This window comes from Borostomias antarcticus (assembly GCF_949987555.1).
Source record: "Borostomias antarcticus genome assembly, chromosome: 9".
Lineage (NCBI taxonomy): Eukaryota > Metazoa > Chordata > Actinopteri > Stomiiformes > Stomiidae > Borostomias > Borostomias antarcticus.
Window position 1 is genome coordinate 11,958,703 of NC_140242.1, and position 20,085 is coordinate 11,978,787.

General features: G+C 45.7%; 2 protein-coding genes across 2 annotated transcripts in view; one reads left to right on the forward strand and one right to left on the reverse strand.

Moving 5' to 3' along the window:
* LOC311312839 (retinal-specific phospholipid-transporting ATPase ABCA4-like) overlaps positions 1-425 on the forward strand; it is a gene marked incomplete at its 5' end in the record, with an annotated part of 43,835 nt that extends 43,410 nt beyond the window's left edge. Inside the window, one exon of the mRNA XM_084442845.1 lies at positions 1-425. This exon is cut by the window's left edge and continues 702 nt beyond it.
* Positions 426-1,552: 1,127 nt separating this feature from the next.
* Positions 1,553-10,310, reverse strand: tecrl2a (trans-2,3-enoyl-CoA reductase-like 2a; the record flags this gene model as incomplete). Its single annotated transcript, XM_084443465.1, has 13 exons — positions 1,553-1,680; positions 1,922-1,967; positions 2,051-2,139; positions 2,260-2,317; positions 2,427-2,470; positions 2,577-2,649; positions 2,908-3,013; positions 3,141-3,256; positions 3,380-3,483; positions 3,937-3,981; positions 4,376-4,427; positions 4,558-4,608; positions 10,287-10,310. The coding sequence occupies 13 exons, from the start codon at positions 10,308-10,310 to the stop codon at positions 1,553-1,555; spliced, it is 936 nt and encodes a 311-aa protein (XP_084299591.1).
* Between the last annotated feature and the right edge of the window lie 9,775 nt (positions 10,311-20,085).

Genomic DNA, 20,085 nt, shown 5'->3' on the forward strand with positions numbered 1-20,085 from the left:
AACAGGCGTTTTCTTTTTCTTTTTCCAGAACCAATAACCACTGATCCCAACAACTTTACATGTGACACTGCATGTCCTAGGGTCCTGAGCAATACACCTGCTGCATATCAACTTCATACAGTGCAGGGTTCCCGAGATAGAAGGAAGGATGGAAGGAAAGAGATTTCTGCCTTTATAGTTAGATGTAATGTGGACATTGCATTGAACCGGCTGTGATAACAAGGTCTGCTAAAATATGAAAAGACAAGTCATGGAAGGTTTATGTTACAATAAGTGACAATAGGCTGTATGCGCTTCATATGCCAAGAAAGATATTTTTTGTTTGGCCTTTTATTAGGAGTTTAAAGTATGAGCAAGCTATACTGTAGTCTTAGCACTTTATTGGTGCTTGGTTTTTGATATAATGATAATCTACTAGTGCAATATAGATGCTGATTGTATAAATGCATTTGCTGCTATGAAATTACATATTTAAATGATGACGTGACTTTGTACGCCATTAATTTACTGTTCAAACGTTATGCTTTTTTGTGTGAGGAAAGTCGTATGCATATGGAATTGTGCTAATAACCAGTGCTTTTGAACTCATGACTAGCTGGCCGCATAGAATTTCACAAAATTGTAAAATATCTCTGAAATGAAATGAGAATAGTGTCAATTAAATATTTTCTAGAAACATGGGTCCTTTGTGGAAAATGTCTGTCTCTTCTTTGGCGAAAAAAAAGATTAATTTAATTGATCAAAATTATTTATTTGATATTTACACTTTGAATATAAACAGTGAGAGATAGGGAAGCACCTGAGATTTGGAGACCATTTCTTGTTATTACTTTTTGATACATGATTTAATTACTAAATTATCCCTGTAATGTTGTTTAGAGTCAACATGAACTCTTTATCAGTGTAGAGTAGAAATAAATGCTTCCGTTTTAGAACTAACATCACCGTGTGAAATGCTACCATGTCTCTCAATGGTTCTCCCAACAGTTTTTAGTCCACTTTCTCTCCTTCACAAACACCACCCACAAAACTCTGTCCATCAAACTCAACCCGAAGACGAGAAGTAGGACTAGTTCTGTGTCATAATACTGTAACATGTAATGTGCAACAAATTATGACTACAGGTAGACCATATTATCCTACATTCATTCATTTTCTCCAACTATCATTTACTAGTGAGAATACCAACACGCCCTGAACATATAGCATCATTTTCTAAATCAGGCAGTTAGTTTATCATAGTGAAATAATGACTTGAACGGCAAACTCTTAAATTATAGATTTTTTTTAACTGTTTTCTGTCAACGGATATTTGCAAATTCCTATGAAACCTTCATTTAATCAACCACACCACTTCTACAAATCCCCACACTGGTGGTGATCCCATCCCTTTAAGATGTTGACGTTAATGTTCACACCACCAGCGGCTGAATACATCATCACACTGACAGCAGACAGCTGAAACCCCCCCCCCCCCCCCCCCCGCAATAAAATAACCGCCAATCAAAACTGAGAGTTCCAGGGGGGGTCTTAAAGTGAATGCTTCTTGTGATCAGAGAAAGAGAGGGACGATGGCCATGCGAAGGCCGGGGTAGTCCTTGAACTCCCTGGTGTACGTCTTATGCTTCCCCTTGGCCCAGATGGTCATCTGGACGAACCCCACGAAGCTGAACAACGCCACTGTTGAGGGACGGAGAAATGTTGTCACAGATTTTCGGGGTGGTGGTGCCATGAATAAATGGATCATGAAACATGAATAAATGGAATGTGAAGCATGAATAAATGGATCATGAAACATGAATAAATGGAGTATGAAACATGAATAAATTGAGAATGGAACATGAATAAAGGGAATATGAAATATGAATAAATGGAATATAAAACATGAATAAATGTAATATGAAAAGAAAACCAAACGTACCTGGTAGACACTGGGTCATCACTGAAAGGCTCACCCAGGCTCCTACCTAGCAGGCACACATGACATCTTAGAAAATGACTGTCATTAACAGCAGAACATTCAATGCACGTTGTCACACACTGTCTTCACCTCATAGGTGTAATTAGGGCAGGATACAAAGAAGAAGAGCCAGGTGAAAGGGTTCTTTGTCGGATTTGGGAACTTCCTGCACTTGGGACCTGTGATGAAAACCAACTTTTGATGAATCACATCAGACTGCGCCTGGGGTTACGAGGTCCTGAAGGAGTATACGCGAGAATAGGTGCTGGTAAAATATTGATGGAGTGAAGTGTACGTACCCTCCCCTCTCAGGTTATTCAGGGTCAAATGAATGGAGAAGCTACCAACCTCGCACAGCTGTCCGGAGTCAAAACACAAACAGAGTACCACCGACACGTCAAAGCCATGCACGGTTAAGAGGTATGACATGTTCACCAGCTTCCAGGGAGCTGTCAGCGGTACATACCATGTATATGACAAGGGCATAGTTCACTTGTTTCTCTCCGTAGGCTGCAGAGAGACACACAGTTCAGTAGTAAACACTCCATCGGTCGGTTCAAGCACAGTAGTAGTAGTAGTAGTAGTATGTTAGCGAGACAATAAAAGTTTGACTTACAGGGTGGGGTGTAGAGAGGATGGTTGATGTAGTACGCTAGCCATGCTGCAAAGCCCCAGTAATAAACACAGTTCTAAAAGAAACAAAGCGTTTTTGGCTCATAGCATACAACCAGATAATAATCAAAGTCCCTCTATACTTGTATAACCTATTTTCCAAGGTGATTTACTGGCACAATGTCTGGTGTCTTTAATATATGGAAATGCCTTAGATGGTACGATGGTGTGGTAGTCATCAGAAATCCTTGTTTTATGCTTTTTGTAAATGACCATCGGAGGAGTCTGCATCCATGCATGAGCCGCTGTATTCGCTGTGCTGTGGATAGATTTACCCTGACTATAGTCCTGAGAGGCATCGTCCCATGGGAGAAACGATGTACAAAGATAGTCTCAATCAACCTCTTGACATAGTGGAACGTGTGACAGGCACAGGCGAGCCTGAGCCAGAGAGAGAGAGAGGAGGAGGGGGTGGGGAGGAAGAGTAATGAAAGACAAAGCACTTCTTATCTCCTCTCTAACTGTTCATGTGACTGAACTGTCGGGGGTCAGCGAGTGGCTGGCTTACGTGACAACCGGGTATGGGCTGGACGTGAAGGCATCCTTGTGTCTGTAGATGTAGGGAAGGCGGAAGTAGAAGAGCAGGTAGACAAACAGAGGCCCCATGTACTCAGCCAGAAACACCTGCCGGTCCAAGGAGAGGACTAGTGTCAAATGGTTTGGAGATTTAAATAAGTGTAGCCGATTGAATTTATATTAGACTCTGTAACTGTGATTTTTTGTGTGTGTTTGGGCAGGTGTACTGACCATAGTCCAGCCAAGCTGCGGACCTAGGTCTCTGAAGTACATTATTGCTGTGGTCCCAACAGGTAGATTCTGCAATATTTCATCGTCTTTAAGTGGTTTTCCTTCTGAAAAATTGAGGTTTGGGAGTTTTAAAGTTACATTTCTGCTGTTCAGACATTCTTTTGTGACATTAACAGACAATATAATGAATGCACTGCTACCCAGCTATTAAGACCATGGCAATAGCTTCATTGCACATAACATATAATCATTCTAAAAATACTTTCTCCTCTGAGTCAGTGCCTGAGTTCTTCAATTTTCCATGTTCTCTTTTCCTGGCAGCTCAAGGTGACTTTGCTTCTAACTGCACCTCGTAGGCGGTAATAATTGAAAGACATTTTTAGAGTCTGAACCACATTCCGGTCAGTTCTATTAAATTAGACTGTGTAGCCTTAGTACTTTGCTTTGCTCATCAGTTATAAGGTTGTAAAGAAAATGGGAATATGAAACGATAACTATTAAAACCGCAATTTACCATGAGGTGTTATCGCTTAGGTAATCAAAATATGTTTACTTACTGGGGTCCAGCTTAAGCGCTTGCCTGGCAGGATACCACTGAGGATCTGTGACACACACACACACACACACACACACACACACACACACACACACACACACACACACACACAGACAGACAGACAGACAGGCAGGCAGGCAGGCAGGCAGGCAGGCAGGCAGGCAGGCAGACAGACAGACAGACAGACAGACAGACAGACAGACAGACAGACAGACGCACGCACACACACCAACACAAGCAGGTTTGGCTTCAGTCCTAATTTAATTAGTCTCCCTCCCTCTGACCAACCACACACTGGCCACGTAACCATTGCTGCATTCATTTAGGAGTAAATAACAAACAAACACAACTCACACAGGCACTTGGCCATGAGAAAGTCTAGTGTAATGGTCTGTATCAGGCTTTTAAAACCTGTCATGACATAACAAAGAAACTCTTACATGATTTGTGAAAAAGACTTTTGATTTCTCCTATAGTCGAGTTGGGCTCCACCTAGAAGTAAAATCCAAAAGCCAGGGTTGGCAACTGTCAATTTCAAAACATCAGTCGTTTGAGATTATGCATTTACAACTTCTACTAACATCTGGAATACAACTGAACAGAAGCATTCCCACGGTCGTACCTTGTCCAGGAAACAGAGCTGCTGCCTGGTTCTGGCATCCAGTACCTCCACCTATAGGAGACACGCCCACCAGACGTTAAAGGACTGATTTGGTATTTTGCATTATTAGCCCTGTTATAAGGTTATTTACGATCATATACACAGTCCAATGATCGTAGGGTCGGCGGTTCGAATCCCAGCTTCTCCACATACCGAAGTGTCCTTGGGCAAGACACTGAACCCCAAATTGCTCCCAATGATCAGGCTAGCACCTTGCATGGAAGCTGTCTGGTTGGTGATTGGTGTGTGAATGGGTGATTGAGAGGCCATTGAAAAGCGCTTTGGATAAAAGCACTATATAAGTGCAGTCCATTTACCATTTTGACAGACTTTGCACTCTTGGGATATTAGTGCTCAGTGCTCATGTCACTGCCAAGTACACAATGGATCTATATGGGCATACACATACATATACAGGCCCATAGAGATTCATTGTGTCCTTCCGCATGAGCCTTAATATGCCCATAGAAATTTATTGTGTACTGCTTACTGTAGCACTAAGTATCTCCTGAGTGCAAAGTCTGTCAAAATGTTAAAATGGACCGTTATATATGATTGTAAATAATCTTATAACAGGGATTATGCGTAGATGCTTATGCTTAGATGCTAAATACCAAACTACTCCTTTAAGGTGGTCACCTACTAAACCCCAGGGGGGTAGCTTCTTGGAGTAAGCCTACAGACTAGAGATGGAATGGTGTGAAAATATCTTATCACCTTCATAGTGACCAAAATTATCAGTATTATCGCAGAAAAAAATGCTGAACATTTTCTAAAACTACTGATAGTCTCTGAAATCATTTCACTAAGTATCAAATTGAAAACCACAGATAAAATTAACAGCACTATGCACTTTTTTTGCATAAACTTTAAAATAATGCATCTTGGAGACTGTTGCTAACTTTGGTTGATGCTGGACAGTACAGTTGAGTTCTTCAAAGCGCAGGAATCAAACCCAGTTTAGGGACAGTACAGTTGAGTTCTTAAAAGCGCAGGAATCAAACCCAGTTTGGGGCTCCCCGTTAGTTCACCGGGCTGGGGCGCTTATCATGTAAAGGCTAGTTCTTTCTGCAGCGGTGTGGGTTCGAATCCAGACCGCGCCCTTTGCTACATGTCTTCCCTGCTCTCTGTCTGTCACCTACACTGTCCTGTCGTAATAAAGCAGAAATGCCTTAAGAAATCAAAAACAGTTTTAGTGATAATTTTATCACGATAAATGTAATCCAATTTTATCATGGTTTATCATTATACCGGTTATCGTTACATCCCTACTACAGACTAAATCTTCAGTGGAGAGTCTCCAGCGGATGTGTACATTTCTCTCATGTGCAGAGGAAACTAACCCTCTCAAGCACTCTCTCTGTAATCCTGGTGATAAATCAGGATACGCTCTGCGTTCTAATCTCTTGATAGCATCTTGGCATTGTGTCCGAGTCTTCCCCTGCACACTACTTCAGCAGTAAACCTTTCAGCAGGAAACGCTGATCCAAGTCTACAACGCTGTCAGCAACGGCTTGAAGATGGACTGTGGCTGGCTTGCAGTCGGAGCATTATCTGCCATAAATGGTAGATAGAGTAGCCTTTTGTTATTGTGTATGGTCTGGGCAGCTCTGGCTGATGAAGTACCCAGCAAACAGACCTGGCGTTTTTTAGGACTCTTTAGGACCCCCTGAAAAACACGATAGTTCATCTCAAAGGGTTATCCTAATATTTCAAACATCAACATCAGATCAACCTTAGCTTGTATTTAGATGTAAGGACTTGCATACCGTTTTTGTGCGTGGCTGTAAGCCAGCGCACCAATGATAGCAAATGTCCGGTTGTCACTCCCTCCCTCCCTCCCTCCCTGGCTTCCTCCCTGGCAGGTGGGGGGGCAGTGCTGGGCGCAGGTGGGTAGCCCAGAGAGGGGTCCACAGCCCCTGACCCAATATGATGCGAGTGGGCGGAGTCTCGCCACCACGCCACTATCCATGCATACGGACCCTACAACTCAGCCACTGAGTGGGCTAGAGACACACGGTTTTCACCAGTGAGTGCATGGAGATTGCCCAGAAGTAACTGGACTAACCCTGAACTGCTCTGACCCGAGGGGGTGGAGTCTCGCCACCACGCCACTATCCACGCTACAGACCCCACAACTCAGCCCCTGAGTGGTCTGGTGGGTGCATGGAGATTGCCCTGCACTGCGCCTGACCCATTCTGTCCCAAGGGGTCGGAGTCTCACCTCCACTCCACACGGGAAACCTGTGTACCCCTACCTCTCCTATGTGATGGATTAGCATTGAAAGCATTGGAACTGATGTGTCCATGCGACAAGACCTATCTTAAAGGAGAAAGCCGCTGTCATAGCAAGTTTAGCTCAAATGTCGCTTTGTCCTCAATGAAACCGATCCGTACACACCAACATTTAACCGATCTGTGCAGTAGTAAGCTAGCTCCTTTTTCCAGCTTGGCAGGGTGTGATCTTACTGGTGTCATTATGCTGTCATGTGAAATATATCGCATTCTCAAACCGAATATTGAAACAAAAGCTCCATTTGAGCCAGAACTATTTTGCCGAACGCACTACACCATACCTTTCGCACTGTAAACTTCCGCCGCGGTAAAGCTAGACGATTGTTTACATCCTCCTAGCCATGCCTAACACGTCAACACATGGGGATGGCGATTCATTTCACAAGACAACATTCTACCGAGACCGGTAAGGGGCTTCCTGGTGCTTCCTGCCTCGAAAATGCATGTTTATCATAGTTTAACAGAGGCCCATAAACCTCCATTATAAAGGGGGTGCGCGCACAGAGGAAAAAGGAGCTAGCTTACTATTGCATGGATCGGTTAAATGTTGGTGTGTACGGATCGGTTTCATTGAGGACAAAGCGGCATTTGAGCTAAACTTGCTATGACAGCGGCGTTCCCCTTTAATTGATCAGACTTTATTTCATGTCATTTCAATTCACAGCTATTTCAGTGTCATGACTAGCTTCCGTCCTACCAGTCCTGAACAGAAACAAGCCAGCCACGCACATACAGTAAGCCAGGCTGGACCTGGCCTGATTTTATCAAACAGTAGACCTTTTTTTATTTTTTAATCAAACAACAATGGTCTGCTGTGTCTGTGTTTGTGTGAGAGCATTCAGTCATAACCACTACAGGCTCTACACAGTGGTAATGTTCTTCCTTGTCATGGACAGGCTCTACACAGTGGTAATGCTCTTCCTTGTCATGGACAGGCTCTACATAGTGATAATGTTCTTCCTTGTCATGGACAGGCTCTACACAGTGGTAATGCTCTTCAAGTCCTGTTTGTTTCATTCCAGCAGATCGCTGGTTGAGATCCTCCCCATCCATCATAGTACGGTATCATGACTCAACATCACAACACAACATCGCTGGAGAAATCGAAAAGACTGTTGCTCGGCATGAGGTGAACATACACGGGGGGCCGCTCCCGGAGAGATGCGTTTATCCCCCAGGTTGCATTGCTGCTATTTTGAATCTTACAGGCTGTATCACTTCTGATATACAGCATGCATATGGAGGCTGGTGATGGGTGCCCTGAAAGCATTCCATGCTGTGCTGCTCAGCAGAGCTGTCGTAGATAAAGTGCCAGGATAGTGTAGCTAATAACCCTCTAATGGATAGGATTTGCTGAAAGCACAGCGGAAGAAAAGAAAGAGAAGGAGAGAGAGAGAGAGACAGATAGAGAGAGAGAGAGAGAGAGAGAAAGAGTGTAGGGAGAGGTATCCTGTTATACTAAACAAAAGGTTGCTTCCTCCACCTCCTCCTCCGCTGTCATGACAATCAGAGAGACACCTGGTTGGCTGATGCCTCTGTGCATCACAAAGGGCATCTCAGGAGGTCTCTCTCTCTCTCTCTCTCTCTCTCTGTCTATGCCAACTGCATTATGGGGGGTGTTTGTCCTACAGGGCAATGGATCGTCTTGGGTGTCATATATCATGGGCCCGTGTTCTTGTAAAACAGTGTGCTGTGCTCTTGTTAATCTAATTATCAGGGATGTCGCCCCCCCCCCCCCCCCCCCAGAGGCCCACGGCCGCCTGCTGATGACTGTAGACAGAGAAAAAGAGAAAGATATTTTATTCCTCCCTTATTTAGTCCTAGTCTATTGAGATTCTTTTACAGGTCTCTTTTAGTGGTTCAAATACTGTTGCATCCATCGTGCAACAGAGAGAGGGAGAGAGACAGAGAGAGAGAGGGAGAGACAGAGAGAGAGAGAGGGAGGGAGGGGGGGGGCAAAGGCACTTCATCTGATGAGTGTAATTGGTAATTGCTGATCTCAAACCCCTATGGAGCCCTAAAGTGTCCCATATATCTGTGATCATAAGATGTAGTGGACAACGCTTTACATGGATCAGCACAGTTCATGCTGCCTACGCTCCTGCATTGACAGGTAGGACAGATGATGCCATGTTTCCATTTCTTCAGGAGCACGGATGGCCGGACAAAGCCTCTATTGTAGATTGTCTCCTTTTTCCCCCACAATCTGGGGGACGAGTGATCGATTAAAGCACTTGGCTGATTTCTGTGAGCTCCCTATTGACAGGCTGTCCTAAATCTGTCTTACCCTTCCCTCCACCACGGTGAACGCTGGAGTAATGAGCAACATGCTCTTAGTAATGACTGACAGCTCTGCTGAGGGCTCAGAGGTGCGTTACACCTCCACAATGAAACGGTCTGTGATGAACCGTGTGTCATGGTTCTGAGATCAGAGCAGCATGCCGAGCATCTGAGCAGTCCCGACGGCGCGTGAAGACAAACAAGACAGATGAGAAGCATCTTTCAACATTTGCTTCTGTTTGATTCTTTCGTAGCATTCAAATGGATGGCTGTAGGGCTTGAGGCAGCGTGTAGCTCCAGAGCTATGGGAATGCATGCTAATGTGACACATGGCTTCCCGGTAACTGACTAGCGCTGAAACATGGCACAAATGCCAAAGCAAAGCTATAAATTAACATGGGATGACAGGTCCGTAGCTCCTGTACCGAATGACACATATAGGCATTTCTGACGAGGCCTGTAGCACTGCGGGCTGGAACACATGCTAATCAGACACATGGCAAAGAGAAATGGGCAACAGCTACAGTACATGTCTAGGGCCATGCCAACAACACCACGCATTATAAACATCAAATCTGACAGGGGGACCAGAGAGGGGCCTTGGGAGTTCCTGAGGAGTTGGCTGCATCGTTCTGGATTCCAGCAAACCATACATGGATTTCACCAAGTTATAATGAGTCTGCCACACTAAGGGAGATCTCTAAATACGTTGGGCATTCATCCGTTTTGTTGCCCAGAAGCTTATGTGGTGGTTTTAACAATTAGGAATAGGAACATGCCAACTGATAAGACTAGAATTTAACCCAAAAGCTAATAATAATAATAATAATAATAATATATTCATTTCCTCAACGAGACTAATTTCAAATGGAAACCATGCAGTTGCTTTTATAGTGAAAGTTTCTTAACTTTCTCCTACAAATCTTTCAGATTCAGCTGGAATAGAGTGCTGGAATGATGTGACCAATGTTATTCTAATGAACATTCCTGACCAACTTTCTGATGCTGGTTATGTTACACTGGCTTCACTAACATCTGTTTTACAGTCTTGCGTATTAACAGAACTTTAGATGATTAAACAACAATACTAGATCAGGTTTAATTCCAAGTCTTACCTCAAAGAAGGTGGTTCGGCTCATCTTGTTGGCCTGTTTGTCCTTCTCTCCCTTAGTAAGATTGCCCTCACACACACACACTCAAACATACACCCCAAGTATGTCCTTCCCTCCCTGTGACAATCTCAGCAATGACCCTCTCGTCTATCTCTCCTTCCATCTCTCTCTCTCTCCCTCTCTCTCTCCTGGCTGCTCTTCTGAGTGAAGGGGCAGGGTAGCACCACAGGCACTCCAGAAACACTATACCCTTAACCCCCCCCCCTTCCTGCCCCACTCCTCTCTGTGCCTGGAGACATGGGGAAGCCCTTGGCAGAGTCCAGGCTGTCTAATAGGAAACAGTCAGGTCAGAAACAATGCAGAGAGAGAGAGGGAGAGAGAGAGAGAGAGAGGGGGGGAGGGAGGGTGAATAAAAGATACAGAGAGAAAGGGGCAGGGGGAGAAAGATGAACAGAGAGAATGACAGAATGAGAGAGAAATTATGATGCTGCTAGGGAAAGGGATGTCTGGGGCCCCCTGCTGGAGCTGCTGCCTCCGCGACCCGACCCTGGATAAGCGGATGAAGATGATGATGATGATGATCTATCTATCTATCTATCTATCTATCTATCTATCTATCTATCTATCTATCTATCTATCTATCTATCTATCTATCTATCTATCTATCTATCTATCACTGACATAATCCAAATGAATGGAGGTGAATGGGGGGCCTTGTTTGGGCGGCTCCGTGGCGCCCCCCAAATCGGAGCCAGCAGGGGGGCAGTTTGGTGCACTCGGGGCTCTCCCCCCGCACACCCCAGTCCAAACCCCGGGTCTCATGGGGAGCTGGCTTCGCTCAAAGTTTTGTTTTGGTTCTGTGCACACACACATGTGGGCGAGCGAGACATGGTTGATATTGCTGTGTTCGTTACGTAGAGACCGTTCTTCCAGTCCAAACCACCCACGTCGAGATATGGCCGTTTAAATTCCGCACCAGCGCCCTCTGGTGGCTAGGCGGTGAAGTGCATGGTCGACCCTACGTACCCCTATGTACACTTTCTGCCATTTAGTAGAAATTTGTAAATGTTACATTTGTAAGTGTTTTACAGTGTTTACACAGTCCACACTTATTTGTATTTCTATTTTTAGGTGTGCCTCCGTCTCCAATGATCCTGGGTCCGGCTGGTCTCACCGCGACCTCCCTAGGCTGCTAGAGAGAGACTTGCATCACCTGTAAGTTCCCCTACCGGAGGGAGAGGCTGAAGTGGGTCTACCTCTATGGAGCTCTGTCTGCCACGGCGCTGCCTCCAGATCTTCAGCTTGTCCCCTCCCCGCCATGCCTGACCTGGAGGCATTCTTCGTGCCTTCCACCAGGGCCACTGTCCCTGGCGCAGAAGAGCTATGCATCGGCGGCGCAAGCGGTGGTGGCCGATTCATCCCATCAGCATGCTATCGGCGTGACTATTTACATCGCCTGTCTGACTAAGGATCCTGGGGCCGCCTCGCCGGAATGGCAGACGGATGTCGGCGAAGCCGCGGGGCCTGTTGTCCAGCTTGTCCGAAACTCCACTGCCTGCCTTGGCGGGGTGATGCAGTCGTCCAGAAACGGCACTTGTGACTGTCACTCACTGGTCTGCGTGAAGAGAACAAAACAGTCAAAAACCTCATTAATCGTCCTCATCATTTTGAGTGGCGGTGTGCAGCTTGCTTGAGCCAGACCGGCTCCTCCTCGCTCAACATCTCGCCACTCCCACTGGGAGTAGTGGTCCGGCATGCCCCCGCACTTCGTCCGCCCCAGCTGGTCGACGCAGACCACGAAGTAAGTCCAAACGGTCTGCTCCTAAGACGCTCCCGCCCATTGTCCGTAGACCGGTTCCTCCGCCGGCCTTCGGGGCACTCGGCCAGACGCCTCCGCCTCTCTCTGGTGCGCTGGCTGCCAATCCCCAGGCTCGGGGTCAGAAGCGGAGCACGTATTGATGGTACACCGGGATGCATGACTGTTCTTCAGGAGTTTCTCCTGTCTGCAGGGCTCCCACACCTTCTGCAACTTCAAATTCCTCTGCTATGGCTACGGTTTCTGGAGCTCTGTAGCCTGGCTGTACGATTGCGAACTTGTGAACAAAATAAATACCACATACGAGCAAATATAACCTGCTCCGATATAATGAAACTGCCTGGATAAAGAAATAATTTTTCGAAACGATATATTTGACAGAATCGTGATTTGATGGCAGGTACTTCACAATGCTAATGCAGGGACATGCAATACAGCGGGGAGAGCGGTGAATGCTCATTAAAAATCAAAATGTACAGTATGTGTAAACGTCAACAAATCACATGGTTAAAACATGAGAAAAGCACAACTATGCATGCCTGTGACGTGAACACAACTGAAACACAACTGTGCATGTCAAAAGGGGTCAGTGGCCCTGTTCAAAATTCTTCACTCTCAAGAACGAGGCGTCAACGTAGTAGGCATCCAGTTCTATTAATACATCCATGCTGTGGATATTTGTCATTAAAGTTCAAAAAACATTTTTCATATAAAAGGTGGGGGGCTGCAAATGTAGCCACCTCGGAAAAAAAGGCTTTCATCTTTCTATATCTGCCTGCAGTTTAGTAGGTAACAAACTTATATTGTCTGTAGATGCGGTAATGTGTAGACCAAGTGAAAAAAGTCTATGGCGCAATGAATGGTCCATGGCAAGGCGGTGTACCGGAGCCAGCTCTGTAGCCTGGCTGTACGATTGCGAACTTGTGAACAAAATAAATACCACATACGAGCAAATATAACCTGCTCCGATATAATGAAACTGCCTGGATAAAGAAATAATTTTTCGAAACGATATATTTGACAGAATCGTGATTTGATGGCAGGTACTTCACAATGCTAATGCAGGGACATGCAATACAGCGGGGAGAGCGGTGAATGCTCATTAAAAATCAAAATGTACAGTATGTGTAAACGTCAACAAATCACATGGTTAAAACATGAGAAAAGCACAACTATGCATGCCTGTGACGTGAACACAACTGAAACACAACTGTGCATGTCAAAAGGGGTCAGTGGCCCTGTTCAAAATTCTTCACTCTCAAGAACGAGGCGTCAACGTAGTAGGCATCCAGTTCTATTAATACATCCATGCTGTGGATATTTGTCATTAAAGTTCAAAAAACATTTTTCATATAAAAGGTGGGGGGCTGCAAATGTAGCCACCTCGGAAAAAAAGGCTTTCATCTTTCTATATCTGCCTGCAGTTTAGTAGGTAACAAACTTATATTGTCTGTAGATGCGGTAATGTGTAGACCAAGTGAAAAAAGTCTATGGCGCAATGAATGGTCCATGGCAAGGCGGTGTACCGGAGCATAGCTCCGATCAGTATACCACCCTGGACCAGGTCTAATCTATGGGTGGGAGCGCCTGATCGCGAAAGTCGTTGCTGATTTGGTGGCTCCGGGATTCCAGCGCTATCAATGAATTGCCAGGATTTGAGCACCAGATTTTTGCATGAAGTGTCCCAGCCTATAGAGAGATCTGCAGCATGCAGTAGCCTATCATAGTTAACTGTGTGTGACGTCAGAGCTCTAATGCCAGTAGAATCCTATTCTGTTGGGCTCTACTCAGCCTGTCTCTCACAGGATGCATTTCTGTCCTCTGCCTCATGTGAGCGAGGAAGAGGCTTGCTTGCACCTGTTGTGCCCTGCACGTGCGCTTGCGCGGTATGTCACACACACCGCTGCGATTCAGACCACCCCCCCAACTGTTGGTCTGTCACGGTCGTCGTCGCAGTCTCCTTTTGTCTGCTACTACCTGTTGAGCATGTCCTCTGCCTCCATGGCCTCATCTGTGCCGGGCACAGCTGCCAGGGGTAGGCAGTAGCCTCGCGCACATAACAGGTCCCTCTTTTCCAGAGTAAGGACTCGTACTGGTGAGCTAGTCATCTCTGTCCTTTGGTAGGGATGGGTTTGAGGCCTAGCTGGGCATGTCACTGTGCCTAACTGCTCCCTGATCAATCTTACCCCCCATGTACCTTACCCTGCCCTTAGCTGGCTGAGTGTGGCGGGTTGGGCTGATGCTTGGGTTACAGTATGCCAGCCTTCGGTGTGGTCATGTTACAGTACCTTTGAGCCCTGGCCCTTGGCCTAACTTGCCTGTTTTTTTCAGGTTCAGCAAAAGTGTATGGTGCCATAGTGTCGCTCCACTTATGCCAAGGAGCTTGCCCTGTAGGGTGGAGCTCCACGAAATAGAACGAAGGTTACGTATTGTATAACCTTAGTTCTATGAGTTGAGCGAAGCCCCACTGGGCACAGGCTTTGCTGAACCCCAGTCTGCTCGCTGAAAGTTTCAGCTTAGGAGAACATCAACGGTTGCACATTGCTTATATAGCCTACCGTAGAACACCTACTCTGATTGGCCGCCGCTGGTGCGTGTATTTTTTCCCTCTTTTTTCCAGTAGACGTAGCTATCTACGATTGGTCATGCCAATAAGGAGGGAGCACTGTGGGGCAAAAGCTCCACTCATAGAACTAGGTTTACAATATGTAACCGTCATTTCCCAATCAGTCAGTCAGTGCCAATAAAGCACTTTGAATTTAATTGAAAGAGAGAGAGGAAGAGAGCTGAGACCCCCCCCCCCCGCCACCACCTGCCTCTGCCATGTCAGCAGAACATGAACCCACTGAACCACAGGCTAGCAGCTGGGCAAGGCCAAGCAGGCCTACAGTATTTAATCATATCCATGAGGTTCTTGAATCAGACCAGGGTATATTATTTTTCATTACTTTTTCAGTCGTGCGTAAAGAGACAGTGGAACAGACGAAGGAACAAGTGTTCAAGCCTTGGCACGACATGAAATTTGATCTGGTCCCCATACCGGTGCACTAATTATGCAGCCCTCTTTCACAATGCAAAACTGTCACATTTTTGTTCCCACTTAACCTCTGTAGCCTATGTTTGTATTTGCATATGTGTGTACAGTACATGTATACAGTATGTGTGTGTGTGTGTGTGTGTGTGTGGGGGGGGGGTGTTGTATGTTTACACGCAGGCGTACAAGGTGCGACCGAAAAGTCCCCGGATTGTGTCAGCCACGTTCATGCCTCTATTTGAATTGAAAAAACAATGATATCCCTTTGTTGCCCTATATCTCACGACTATTCTGGTATAATATTGTTCACCTCACTCAATCGGTGCTTCTGTGACAGGCTGTTTTGTAGAGTGTCACAGGGGTAGTAGCTTGTCACAGTTATGGCACTTTTCTCTACCAACTCCCAAAACTCAACAATTTTATTACAATGAAGAAAGTACACTCTCAAAACATTTTTATTACAGAATCTGCAGAGAAATTACACATTGTCCCCCTCAAAGTAGTCCCCCCCAGAGTTAATGCACTTCTGCATTCGCTTTTGCCACCCATGGAAGCACTTGGCAAAGTCCTCTTTGAGCCCCCTTAGTTCCCCACTCATGGTGGCTTTGATCTCATCCACGGAGGTGGGTGGCAAAAGTGAATGCAGAAGTGCATTAACTCTGGGGGGGACTACTTTGAGGGGGACAATGTGTAATTTCTCTTCAGATTCTGTAATAAAAATGTTTTGAGAGTGTACTTTCTACTTGGTAGAGAAAAGTGCAACAACTGTTTAAAGCTACCCCTGTGACACTCAACAAAACAGCCTGTCACAGAAGCACCGATTGAGTGAGGTGAACAATATTATACCAGAATAGTCGTGAGATATAGGACATCAAAGGAATATCATTGTTTTTTCAATTCAAATAGAGGCATGAGCGTGGCTGACACAATCCAGGGACTTTTCGGTCACACCTTGTATGTGTGTGTGTGTTCTACCAGAGCAATGAAATGAGATCCCAGAAACTCCCTGTGATCCCCTTCTCTGGTTGCCCGTGTTTATCAGGGGTGGTCTCTTACGCAACACAGCGCAGCTCCCCTCGTCAAGTGTTTATCACCCTCACATGCTTTCCCATGCTTTAGGTTTCAGAGCCCTGTGTGGTTTCACCACCATCTAACTTGAGCAGAGGAGTTATTATTAGGCATGTGCGGGGGTTATGGTTCACAGGTTACCTTATCTGCGAACTCTCCGTTGGAAACTGTTTGGAAAAGGGCAGTCACTTTCAAAAATCCTTGGCAGGTGATTGTATGAATCACCGTCTATCATGCGTAGTTTGACTCAAGGATGTAGGTTTTGGCAATAAACCTTGTCATTCGTTGTCACACTGCCCAATCAGTGGCGAGACTGGCGACTAGGGGTGTGCCCGAATACGAATACGGAATTCGTAGCCTACCTGCAGCAATAGCCTATGTGAAGTGAACTGTAGCGTTTGTTTGAGCAGAGGAGGACCGGTAGCTAGCTTGTTAGCTCAGTGTAGTATATCTAGCTAACGCTAGCTATTTCAGCTACGCATGCTCAGCCTCTCACTAGCCTACATAATATCCGGCGATTTTTAAATATGAAATACTTATGAAAGTATATTTTAACAACTGAAACACAACTGATCAAATGTTTGATCCATGCCGTTCAGTTATCAGCACAACAGAGTAGGCTAGTCTAGCGTAGGCCTAGGATAGGCTATAATCAAAGTCCTTAAACAGATAAAAAAAAAAAAAATAATAATAAGAAGAATCATTTCACTACAATACCCTACTTAGTGTCCTCTGTCCCAGACTCATCGCCTTGCTCAGCCGCCGTCTTTTCCTGCCAGCCCAGTCATTTGGGTCCAAACTAACACAAACCCTACAACATAGGCATGTATTAATTTCGAGTTAAGTTTATTGGTTTGAGTGTAAAATGTTTATCTTTTCAATTATATTTATAGTAATAGGCCACATGTTTATTGCTGGGTTTGTGAAAACCATTACTAGTAGGCTACACCACGCGGCCTGTGTCACATGGTTGCAGATAATATGGCCTATTAGATATTATGACACAGGAGAAATAGAGCTACTATAGCTGTTCTAGCAAAGTTGCTATGAGGACTTATATTTTGATGTAGAAAAATGTTTTTCAGTTTCTAACTAAATGTAGAATGTCCCCAAGTTAAGGGTGGTGGTGGGGTTCTGACACCTTATAGTTTGTTAAAATAAAAACATACAGGATGATGATAAGGAGGAATTATGCTTCATAATTAATGATAATAATAATAATAATAATAATAATAATATATATAAACAGCAATTCTGATGCGTTGAAAGCACAGCAATTGCAATGCCAATTAATATTGGGCTAAAGAAATCAATCAATCAATCAATCAATCAAAGCTTTATTTGTATAGCGCATTTCATACCCAGAGGCAACACAATGCGCTTTACAGAGAACAAGGGAGGTGGGCATACGTCCCACCCCTACATATTCCAGAGGGAAGCAAAAAAACAGTATCACACGGGGGCCAGATAAGTGAGCTGTAAAACTTCTTCCCTGACCCCTCTCAACAAGGCGATCGAGGAAGCTCCTGGAGTATGTTTGTCTACCGGCTAAGAACATTTATAAAGCAATAAATTACATTAAATTACATTTCAGAGTAAGAGAGGCTAAAAACATCATAGGAGAGACATGGCAAACACTGGTGTATGTCTGTGTCTGCGTGAATGTGCCTGGGCCCAGATAGAGGCAGGGTCAGGGGTAGGGAGGGGGTAGGAAAAGGATACGGACCCGGGTTAGGGTGAGGGGAAGGGGATCTGAGCCCAGGACTGGTGTATGTCTGTGTGTGTGTGAGTGTGCCTGGGTCCAGGTAGAGGCAGGGGTCGGGGGTAGGGTGGGGGTAGGAAAAGGATACGGACCCGGGTTAGGGTGAAGGCCCAGGTCGAGGTCTAAAGCCGGAAGTGGACTGGTGTATGTCTGTGTGTACGTGTGTGTGTGTTAACTAAATGCTACGACATCCACAGCAGACACAGGGGTATCTATCGGACTCAGAGTGGTCTGCTGGTGACAGTGGGGCATCCACTGTAAGAAATTACATTTCCCCTCAGTTTAAACCGTTTTGAACCGACTTCTGGGTTAAGCCCCGCCCACTTCCGATTTCCGAATACGAATCAGAATAATTAGCTGTCAAATACAAATACAGATAGTGGGCTCCCGGCACACCCCTACTGGTGACGCAAATTAATCTGATTCTGGTCGAGAGATTCTCTCGGCACCAATCAGATTCGATCCAGACTATTTTGCAAGAGCACCGTCGCTGCGTCCAGGGCTGGCCAAGACGACTGTGATTGGTTTAAATAAATACTGCGTTTTTTCCCCACCTATTGCAGAATGGTAATATGTCCAGCCAGACCTGTCTCCAGCGCTGGCACAGCGTAAACAAACGCTAACAAACGTAAATCTCCAAGTGTGGAGATAGGTCTGGCTATGCGAGACTAATCATGCGCTAACTTCAACCGCTCCTCGCTTGTCACACCTAGACACGCCCAGCCTAGCTGTTTGTATTTCAAATTCCTCAGAACTAACGCTGATTGGCTACATTGTTTTCAGACTAATTTGCGAGAGAAACAGAATGCACTCATGAGTCTAGTGTATACGCTCATCTGGAGACCACCTGTCTAGTTAGCATTCTCTCGTAACAAGCTGGGGAAACATTTTGAATGCCGTTAGAGCAGGTGGTGGCGAGGCGTTAGCATCTAGAAAGTGTAATCCGGGTTTTGAACACTGTCTCTCTGATTAATGATGATACGGCATAAATTTTCCACCTGAACGGTCTCGCAAATATGGGAAATAATACAAAGGGGAGAATGTCAAATACATCGTGGTACAGAGGGAAGCGGGGTGGATTACATCAACGATAATGGTGTGGACAAAAAGCACTTGCCGCTTGCCTTAGTGCCCCCGCCGTCTCTCCAGTGGCAGCCCCCCCCCCCTCCCCCCCCCACCTTCTCCTCACCCCAACATCGCAGTGGCAGATCCTCTCCCACCTAGCTCCCCCCTCCCCTTTACGGTAGATGAGATGAGGGAGGAGCTGCGAAGACTGCGACCAGGAAAGGCGGCTGGTCCAGGCGATGTGTGTCTGAGGCTGCTGAAGGCCTGTGCGGACCAACTTCAGCCTGAGGGAGGGTCCCGGCTCTGTGGAAAACATAATGTCTTGTGCCGGTACCCAAAGCTGGGCATCCGGCCGAGCTCAACGACTACAGACCGGTGGCCCTCACGTCACACATCATGAAGACCCTGGAGCGGCTGTGTCTCCGTCGTCGCCTGAGACCACAGACCAAACATGCACTCGACCCACTGTCCTCTACTTCTTACACTCTGCTACTCAGAGAGAAGCTTGGACAGATGGGAGTGGATCCCGCCTGCATATCCTGGATCACGGGCTACCTGACGGGAAGACCACACTTCGTCAGGTTGGGGAGCTGTGTCTCTGGAACGGTGGTGAGTAGCACTGGTGCTCTGCAGGGGACTGTGCTGGCTCCGTACCTGTTCATCTTGTACACATCGGATTTCAAGTACAACTCGAGAATCCTGCCACATCCAGAAGTACTCTGATGACACGGATATTGTGGCGTGTGTGAGGAAGGGACAGGAGGCGGAGTACAGGGACCTTGTGGGAGCCTTCAGCAGCTGGTGTGAGAGGAACGGCCTTCTCCTGAACACCAAGAAGACCAGGGAGATGATGTTTATTTGCATTGACTGTAATGTTATATGGTGTTTTTAAGAGAAAATAAACACTGTCCAGATAAATAGCTTTAAACAATTTTATTTTGCACAGTAGTTTATATGATACTGTATGGAGACGATATTATCTTTTCATTTTACTCTGGGATATTATGGTTGTTCACAACACTCACTGGACCAGACAGAGACGCAAGCATTTTGTGTA